The 10,589-nt window shown below is 53.6% G+C and overlaps 1 protein-coding gene across 1 annotated transcript in view; it reads right to left on the bottom strand.

The window, feature by feature from the left end:
* LOC119953582 (voltage-dependent calcium channel gamma-4 subunit-like) overlaps positions 1-7,965 on the bottom strand; it is a 29,370-nt gene extending 21,405 nt beyond the window's left edge. Inside the window, exon 1 of the mRNA XM_038777976.1 lies at positions 7,661-7,965. Coding sequence (XP_038633904.1) covers positions 7,661-7,877 — 217 coding nt within the window. The 5' untranslated portion in view covers positions 7,878-7,965. The remainder of the gene's footprint in view (positions 1-7,660) is intronic.
* Between the last annotated feature and the right edge of the window lie 2,624 nt (positions 7,966-10,589).

The following is a 10,589-nucleotide window of genomic DNA, read 5'->3' as shown; positions in this document are numbered from 1 at the left end:
GTGGTTGACTATGAGTTGGGTTTAGCAAGTGTGGTGCTGACTATTGAGGTTGGGTTTAGCAAGGTGGTGCTGACTATTGAGGTTGGGTTTAGCAAGGGGCTGATTGCAATGCCCTGGCACTGTGTCTGTTTATTTACCTAAAGGTTTCTTTTTGTTGATTAGAATCTTCTAGCCCAGAAGGAGGCCAGTCTGGCCATCTGCCTGTGGACCTTGTCAAAGATTGAACAGTACCTGCCCCTTCTCCATATTTCTGCAAACATTTCCTATTTCAAATATTTCCTCAATTCCCTTTTGGAAGTTACTTCTAAATCTGCTTCCAGAGCCCTATCAGGCAGCATCCCAGATTACAACTCACTGCCTACAAATATTAGGGGCAGCACGGTAGCATGGTGGTTAGCATAAATGCTTCACAGCTCCAGGGTCCCAGGTTCGGTTCCCGGCTGGGTCACTGTCTGTGCGGAGTCTGCACGTCCTCCCCGTGTGTGCGTGGGTTTCCTCCGGGTGCTCCGGTTTCCTCCCACAGTCCAAAGATGTGCGGGTTAGGTGGATTGGCCATGCTAAATTGCCCGTAGTGTCCTAAAAAGTAAGGTTAAGGGGGGTGTGTTGGGTTACGGGTATAGGATGGATACGGGTTTGAGTAGGGTGATCATTGCTCGGCACAACATCGAGGGCCGAAGGGCCTGTTCTGTGCTGTACTGTTCTATTAAAAAATATCTTTCATCTGGCTCTAATCTCTATTTAACAGGCACCGTGTGTTTAACCATATTTTATATGTCTGGGGTCATTATTGTATAGTTAGAGGAACACACAGCCATTGAAAATTGAATTGGGAACATAGAGACTAAACGGTAGAGATCCCCCAATAACTTTAACCTGTTTGGCTGGAGTGTTTGGGAGACATGGCTGTGCTATTGGCTATTCAATTTGGAAACAGATTTGTCACAATCAGAGTCTTTATTCCTGGTCAGGGAGGAATGCAGTGAAGGCCTTTACACTCCAACGATGTTTTAACCAGGCGGTAACTCTTATTGGCTCGTTGTGTTTACACAGATGGAAAGATTCCAATGTGTAGCGGCCGCATGGTTATTTACGGCTCTCCCAGCACAGGGGATATCAGCCTGGATCACTGCTTGGCATTGCCATCTAGTGACCCCTGCTGGTAAGTGTGGATGGGGCAGGGGATCAAGGGCAGTTTGATGTCAGATTTCCTCACCACAGGCAGCACGGTGGCGCAGTGGGTTAGCACTGCGGCCTCACGGCGCCGAGGTCTCAGGTTCAATCCAGGCTTTGGTCACTGTCCGTGTGGAGTTTGCACTTCCTCCCCGTGTCTGCGTGGGTTTCGCCCCCGCAACCAACAGATGTGCAGGTTAGGTGGATTGGCCACGCTAAATTGCCCCTTAATTGGAAAAAATGAATTGGGTACTCTAAATTTAAAAAAAAGATGTGCTCACCACACACTCAGACTCACTCGCGAGGGGTCTATCAGAGAGGCAGACAACAACTGGACCAAGAAAGCGCTCAGTGTAAAACTCCAAGCTCTGGGAGCCAATAATCCCATCCTGGGATTCTGTGTGTCTGCTGCTTGGTGCTGAGTGAGGGACAATAATAATCTTTATTAGTGGCACAAGTAGGCTTCCATTAACACGGCAAAAATGTTACTGTGAAAATCCCTCGTCGCCACACTCGGGTTACACTGAGGGAGAATTCAGAATGTCCAAATTACCTAACAAGCACGTCTTTCGGGACTTATGGGAGGAAACCGGAGCACCCGGAGGAAACCCACACAGACACGGGGAGAACGTGCAGACTCCTCGCAGACAGTGACCCAAGCCGGGATTCGAACCCGGGACCCTGCCGCTGTGAAGCAACAGTGCTAACCACTGTGCTACCGTGGGAGGATGAGGCGAACAGCCCTTGGAGGAAGCTGGGGCCGGGTGAATGGCTCTGCTGATGGACAGAGAGTGAGCGCCTCCCAATGAGTACAGGTCCACATCATGGACTGTCCCCAAAAGTGGCAGCAGTCTGTCTGGTTAGAGACAGGAAAGGTGCATGGTGCAGGGTGACAAGGTGAGGTACATGGTCGGTGGAGGTAACGCCTCTCTATCCTGGTTGGTGCAGGATCCTCCATTGGATGGAGAACATGTAAATGTTATTCTTTCAGAAGAATATCTGTACTGAGCACAGCAGTTCCACTCCAGAGACATGAGCTGGCGTGTGAATAACATCCTAATTGCATCTCATGTTCTCTGTGGCATTTCAGCATAAACAGGGCGAGAGCCGGGTGCTGAGAGATGCTGGAATCCGTGTGGGGAAAGCAGGGAATGTCAGGATTTGGATGAGAAATCCTCGCTGTCTGTAGTTTGGTGCTTTTGTTCCATTCAGCTGGCGGCGGCTCTGCGTTTTCCATTGTCTCCTCCGGCGGGAGAGATTGTTTAACAACAAAACTCCCAGTCAGAATTAGAAAATGAATGGAATGGAGGATTCTGCAGAATGTCACATTCTCTGACTGGAGCAGGCAGCAAGGTGCAAAGGTGGGGGGGGTTAAATGAATGGGGGTGGGAGGAGAAGTGGTGGAAACTGTAACACGAATGGGCTGGGCTGAATGGCCTGTTTCTTGGCCTGTCGTTATTTATGGAACAAAAAAAATCAAAGAGTTTTTTTTAAAAACACGTCCCATGTTAGGACTGAATGATCCTCCTTGCATACAGTTTATATAAGCTGATTTCACAACACACACTCCTGACCCAGCAGGAGGAGGGGGGGGGGGGGGTGGGGGGGGGGGGGTTGAGCGGAGACTCAGAGAGACGGGGGTGGAGCAGGTTTCTGATCACTGACTGCAGGAGGGGCTGATGTGGTGCAGTGGAGCCCAGGTCCCACATTCTGGTCTCGGGATAACCTCCCACTTTCACCCAGGGTCACAGATCAAATAAATAAACCCAGGAGGCATGGGGGGGGGTGACCTTGTGTAACAGTAAGAGGCTCACAGCCTGGTTAAACACCTCACTGCTCTGCCGCTGACTGTAAACTCGCTCAATCTGCTTCAAGTTTCACGAGTTCCTCTTCAAAATCCTCAGTTGGGAAATAAACTCACTTTTCCCCGGGTGTGTGTCTGGGGGTGTGGGGAGGGCTGGGTTGAAGCTGGGCAGTGAGGATTACCCGCTGTCTGTATTGATTTGGGGCGGGTGGGGGGGGGGGGGGGGGCTTGTACTGAATGCAAATCTGCCTTTGCTGCTTGGCTGGCTGGGGGCTGGGCTGGGCTGGGGGCTGGGCTGGACTGGGCTGTGCTGGACTGGGCTGTGCTGGGCTGGGGGCTGGGCTGTGCTGGAATGGGGGCTGGGCTGGGCTGGACTGGGGGCTGGGCGGGGCTGGGCTGTGCTGGGCTTGGGGCTGGCCTGTGCTGGACTGGGGCTGGGCTGGGCTGGGCTGGGGGCTGGGCTTGGCATGTGCTGGGCTGGGGCTGGGCTGGGCTGTGCTGGACTGGGGCTGGGCTGGGCTGGTGGCTGGGCTGGGCTGTGCTGGACTGGGGGCTGGCTGGGCTGGGGGCTGGGCTGGGCTGGGCTGGGGGCTGGGCTGGGCTGTGCTGGACTGGGGGCTGGGCTGGGCTGGGCTGGGGGCTGGGCTGGGCTGTGCTGGGCTAGGGGCTGGGCTGTGCTGTGCTGGGGGCTGGGCTGGGCTGTGAGGGCTGGGGGCTGGGGGCTGGGCTGGGCTGTGAGGGCTGGGCTGGGCTGTGCTGGGGGCTGGGCTGGGCTGTGAGGGCTGGGGGCTGGGGGTTGGGCTGGGTGGACTGGCTGGGCTCGGGGCTGGGCTAGGGGGCTGGGCGGGGCTGTGCTGGGCTGGGCTGGGGGCTGGGATGGGGGTTGGGCTGTGCTGGACTGGGCTGGGCTGGGCTCGGGGCTGGGCGGGGCTGGGCTGGGGGCTGGGCTGGACTGGGCTGGGGGCTGGGCTGGGCTGTGCTGGGGGCTGGGCCTGGGGCTGGTCTGGGCTGGGCTGGGCCTGGGGGCTGGGCTGGGCTGGACTGGGCTGGGCTGGGCTGGGCTGGGGGCTGGCTGGGCTGGGGGCTGGGGCTGGGCTGGGCTGGACTGGGCTGGGCTGGACTGAGCTGGGCTGGGCTGGGGGCTGGGCTGGGCTGGGCTGGGCTGGGGCTGGGCTGGGCTGTGCTGGGCTGGGGCTGGGCTGGGCTGCGCTGGGGGCTAGGCGGGGCTGGACTGGGCTGGGGGCTGGGCTGGGGGCTGGGCTGGGCTGGGGGCTGGGCTGGGCTGGGCTGGGGGCTGGGCGGGCTGGGGGCTGGGCTGGGGGCTGGGCTGGGGGCTGGGCTGGGGGCTGGGCTGGGCTGGGGCTGGGGGCGGGCTGGGCTGTGCTGGGCTGGGCTGGGCTGGGGGCTGGGCTGGGGGCTGGGCTGGGGCTGAGCTGGGCTGGGGGCTGGGCTGGGCTGGGCTGAGCTGGGCTGAGCTGGGCTGGGGGCTGGGCTGGGCTGGGCTGAGCTGGGAGGTGTGCTGGGCTGTGCTGGGCTGGGCTGAGCTGGGATGTGCTGGGGGCTGGGCGGGGCGCAGACCCATTTAACCCACTCATTCCCCACCAGCCCCGAATGGCCATACAGGTGTCGGAATCGGAATCACAAAAAGCTAAATCAGGAGCACATCCAGCCAATTGTGTGCTTTCCCCTGAATAACAACAAACCCCCCAAGAAAGGCAGGACTGTGTCTCTCTGAGACCACACTGTAAAATCACCCAGTTTCATAGATTTCATAGAATTTACAGTGCAGAAGGAGGCCATTCGGCCCATCGAGTCTGCACCGGCTCTTCGAAAGATCACCCTACCCAAGCCCACACCTCCACCCTACCCCCATAACCCAGTAACCCCACCCAACACTAAAGGCAATTTTGGACACTAAGGGTAATTTTGCATGGCCAATCCACCTAACCTGCACATCTTTGGACTGTGGGAGGAAACCGGAGCACCCGGAGGAAACCCACGCACACATGTGGACATGTCTCTCTGTGACCACACTGTAAAATCACCCAGACAGCTGGACATGTCTCCCTGAGACCACACTGTAAAATCACCCAGAGAGTTGGACATGTCTCCCTGACCCCACACTGTAAAATCACCCAGACAGCTGGACATGTCTCTCTGAGACCACACTGTAAAATCACCCAGAGAGTTGGACATGTCTCTCTGACCCCACCATGTAAAATCACCCAGAGAGCTGGACATGTCTCTCTGTGACCACACTGTAAAATCACCCAGACAGCTGAATATATCTCTGAGACCACACTGTAAAATCACCCAGAGAGCTGGACATGTCTCTCTGACCCCACACTGTAAAATCACCCAGACAGTTGGACATGTCTCTCTGAGACCACACTGTAAAATCACCCAGACCGCTGGATATATCTCTGAGACCACACTGTAAAATCACCCAGAGAGTTGGACATTTCTCCCTGACCCCACACTGTAAAATCACCCAGAGAGTTGGACATGTCTCTCTGACCCCACACTGTAAAATTACCCAGAGAGTTGGACATGTCTCTCTGAGACTACACTGTAAAATCACCCAGAGAGTTGGACATGTCTCTCTGAGACCACACTGTAAAATCACCCAGAGAGCTGGACATGTCTCTCTGTGACCACACTGTAAAATCACCCAGAGAGCTGGACATGTCTCTCTGAGACCACACTGTAAAATCACCCAGAGAGTTGGACATGTCTCTCTGAGACCACACTGTAAAATCACCCAGAGAGCTGGACATGTCTCTCTGAGACCACACTGTAAAATCACCCAGAGAGTTGGACATGTCTCTCTGAGACCACACTGTAAAATCACCCAGAGAGCTGGACATGTCTCTCTGAGACCACACTGTAAAATCACCCAGACAGCTGGACATGTCTCTCTGAGACCACACTGTAAAATCACCCAGAGAGCTGGACATGTCTCTCTGACCCCACACTGTAAAATCACCCAGACAGCTGGACATGTCTCTCTGAGACCACACTGTAAAATCACCCAGACAGCTGGACATGTCTCTCTGAGACCACACTGCAAAATCACCCAGAGAGCTGGACATGTCGGTCTGTGACCACACTGTAAAATCACCCAGAGAGCTGGACATGTCTCTCTGTGACCACACTGTAAAATCACCCAGAGAGCTGGACATGTCTCTCTGACCCCACACTGTAAAATCACCCAGACAGCTGGACATGTCTCTCTGAGACCACACTATAAAATCACCCAGAGAGTTGGACATGTCTCTCTGACCCCACACTGTAAAATCACCCAGACAGCTGGACATGTCTCTCTGAGACCACACTGTAAAAACACCCAGAGAGTTGGACATTTCTCTCTGAGACCACACTGTAAAATCACCCAGAGAGTTGGACATGTCTCTCTGAGACCACACTGTAAAGTCACCCAGAGAGTTGGACATGTCTATCTGACCCCACACTGTAAAATCACCCAGACAGCTGGACATGTCTCTCTGAGACCACACTGTAAAATCACCCAGAGAGCTGGACATGTCTCTCTGAGACCACACTGTAAAATCACCCAGACAGCTGGACATGTCTCTCTGAGACCACACTGTAAAATCACCCAGACAGCTGGACATGTCTCTCTGTGACCACACTGTAAAATCACCCAGAGAGCTGGACATGTCTCTCTGTGACCACACTGTAAAATCACCCAGACAGTTGGACATGTCTCTCTGAGACCACACTGTAAAATCACCCAGAGAGCTGGACATGTCTCTCTGTGACCACACTGTAAAATCACCCAGAGAGTTGGACATGTCTCTCTGACCCCACACTGTAAAATCACCCAGACAGCTGGACATGTCTCTCTGAGACCACACTGTAAAATCACCCAGAGAGTTGGACATGTCTCTCTGAGACCACACTGTAAAATCACCCAGAGAGTTGGACATGTCTATCTGAGACCACACTGTAAAATCACCCAGAGAGTTGGACATGTCTCTCTGAGACCACACTGTAAAATCACCCAGAGAGTTGGACATGTCTCTCTGAGACCACACTGTAAAATCACCCAGAGAGCTGGACATGTCTCTCTGAGACCACACTGTAAAATCACCCAGAGAGTTGGACATGTCTCTCTGAGACCACACTGTAAAATCACCCAGAGAGTTGGACATGTCTCTCTGAGACCACACTGTAAAATCACCCAGAGAGCTTGACATGTCTCTCTGACCCCACACTGTAAAATCACCCAGACAGCTGGACATGTCTCTCTGACCCCACACTGTAAAATCACCCAGACAGCTGGACATGTCTCTCTGTGACCACACTGTAAAATCACCCAGAGAGTTGGACATGTCTCTCTGACCCCACACTGTAAAATCACCCAGACAGCTGGACATGTCTCTCTGACCCCACACTGTAAAATCACCCAGAGAGTTGGACATGTCTCCCTGAGACCACACTGTAAAATCACCCAGAGAGCTGGACATGTCTCCCTGAGACCACACTGTAAAATCACCCAGAGAGCTGGACATGTCTCTCTGAGACCACACTGTAAAATCACCCAGAGAGCTGGACATGTCTCTCTGAGACCACACTGTAAAATCACCCAGAGAGCTGGACATGTCTCTCTGAGACCACACTGTAAAATCACCCAGACAGCTGGACATGTTGACCAAGGCACGCTACCTTCCACACAGCAGACCCTCCACAGACCCGAGTGGATCATGGATCCCTTCTCCTTCTTCACCTGGTTCTCCTCCGCGGTGCCGTTGGTCCCGTTACAGATGTAAGCCCGGGAGTGCAGCCAGTAATCGGTGCCGATGGCCAGAGTCATCAGGCTGAAAGCAGCGAAGGCTCCCATCATCGTGAAGAGCATCTGTACACCCGGATCGCACCAACCCATTCTGCCACATAGTCCGCTCAGCCAGCCGGGGGGGGGGGGGGGGGGGGCAGAGATACACACAGACAGATACACACACAGACACACACACACAGATACACACACACACACACACAGACAGAGATACACACAGACAGGTACACACACACACACAGACAGAGATACACACACACACACAGACAGAGATACACACAGACAGGTACACACACACACACACACAGACAGAGATACACACACACACAGACAGAGATACACACAGATACACACACAGACAGATACACACACAGACAGAGATACACACACAGATAGAGATACACACCCACAGACACAGATACACACACACAGATACACACACACACACAGATAGAGATACACACACACACAGACAGAGATACACACACACACAGATACACACACAGAGATAGAGATACACACACACACACAGATACACACACACACACAGAGATAGAGATACACACACACACAGATAGAGATACACACACAGATGCACACACACACACAGATAGAGATACACACACAGATAGAGATACACACACACACAGACAGAGATACACACACACACAGAGATACACACACACAGACAGAGATACACACAGATAGAGATACACACAGACACACACACAGAGTCAGACAGACACACACACAGTCAGACACAGAAACACACAGTCACACACACAGTCACACACACAGACAGAGACACACAGGCACACACATACACACACACAGTCAGACACACACACAGAGACACACACACAGACACACACAATCAGACACACAGACAGAGACACACACACAGTAACACACACAGGCACACACACACACAATCAGATAGACACACACAGACACACACACACAATCAGATAGACACACACAGACACACACACACAATCAGATAGACACACACAGACACACACACGCACCCAGGCCACCAACACTCCCTCAGGCAGGGCTAAGCTGTCCCAGGTAACACGCTGCTTATCCACATTCTCCATCCCTGCTCTCGCTCCCCATGCCCCAGTTTGGTGTCTCCACTTCCAAATCTCCACCGAGGTAACCAGGGCATCAGAGCGATGGCCAGAGGCTGGTACAGGGGGTGCCAGGCAACTTCCAACTTCAATCCACCGGGACCTCTCTTCCAGGGTGATTTTCCTTTTACAGCTCCATCTCTTGTTGCTGTGTTCCCCCCTCCTCCCCGCTGCTGGATGCTGCCGCCGAGGAGCAGAGATTAAAGATGAGCAGCCTGGGCAGGCAGAGGGGCTTGAATGAAAATTCAAGAGAGAGACAGCGTCAGCTCCATCCTCCCCATCGACTCGTCACTGGCTCTCTGTACGTGAGGCGGTTCCGCCAATGTGGCTGCACATCTTCATTGAAATATTCAGTCTGGGCAGGAACCCGGCTCCTGGAGCTGGAACGGGAGAATGGGAGAGGTATTCCCGAGTCCATGTGTGTGTGTGACACCTCCCTCACCCCATTGAGGTGTTTAATGGCCCTGTGCCCAGCCAGGTGCCCTGCCTGCTGGGGTGGGGGTACACAGACTGGCAACAACATGAATAGTTTCTGTCAAAATTCAATTGGCGTTTGGTGGGATTTCTGTTGTTTTTTTTTTAACTGCTGGGTTGTTAGATGGGTTGGGCTACAGGAAGAGAAAGATTTGAAGGAGTGTGGCAAACAGGACTAATTGGACAGATCTATCAAAAAGCTAACATTGATATACCTTCTCTCAAACAAAAACAGAAAATGCTGGACAATCTCAGCATGTCTGACAGCATCTGTGTAGAGAAAAGGCAGCGAACGTTTGGAGTCTGGATGAATCTTTGTCAAAGCTCCTTCTCTCTGTTTCTTTCTTATATTAAAAATGCAGCAAGATTGGGGCACTTGTCGGTGACACTCATAGGAATCTACAGTGCAGAAGGAGGCCATTCAGCCCATCGAGTTGACACCGGCCCCTGAAAGAGCAGCCTACCCAAGCCCACACCTCCACCCTATCCCCGTAACCCAGCAACCCCACCTAACCTTTGGACACTAAGGGCAATTTATCATGGCCAGTCCACCTAACCTGCGACTGTGGGATGAAACCGGAGCACCCGGATTAAACCCACGCAGACACAGGGAGAACGTGCAGACTCCACACAGACAGTGACCCAAGCCGGGAATCGAACCCGGGTCCCTGGTGCTGTGAGGCAACAGTGCTGGGGAAATTCATCTGTGAGACCCAGTGAAGCAAGTCAGTATCATCCCACTGTGCTCTGGCCGAGGCAAAGGAACCTCGATAGGAACCAAGGACTTTTCTGATACTTGGGGGGGGGGGGGGGGGGGGGGGGGCGTTGAAAGGGGAATCATTCAAAGTGTCCCTTCTAGAATTTAAAGCAAAGGTTTCCAATTTGGCCCATCCCTATTCTGGGTAACCCTGCGCCACCTGGGGCATGGAGCAGAGTGCTGGGCCTGGCCCCCCATGGTCATCAGGCATGAGGTGCACTCACCAGGAATCAGCTTCCTTCAGCTCCGTCTCCTCCAAGCCTCAGACTAAACCTCCTCGTGATCAGCTTGGTTTGAAGTGACCAGGGTGTTCAGGGTTCCAGTGCTGGAACAAAGGACCCCAAGAACCCTAAGGTTGCCTCTGACATCCAATAACTTTGTGACAGGAGAGCAGCACTGGGAGGAATGTAGAACAAGCTATCAGAGGAGTTGGTGAGG

This window comes from Scyliorhinus canicula, chromosome 18 (genome assembly GCF_902713615.1).
Source record: "Scyliorhinus canicula chromosome 18, sScyCan1.1, whole genome shotgun sequence".
Classification (NCBI taxonomy): Eukaryota; Metazoa; Chordata; class Chondrichthyes; order Carcharhiniformes; family Scyliorhinidae; genus Scyliorhinus; species Scyliorhinus canicula.
Note: the sequence above shows the minus strand (reverse complement) of the source record. Positions and strands in the feature narration are given on the sequence as shown.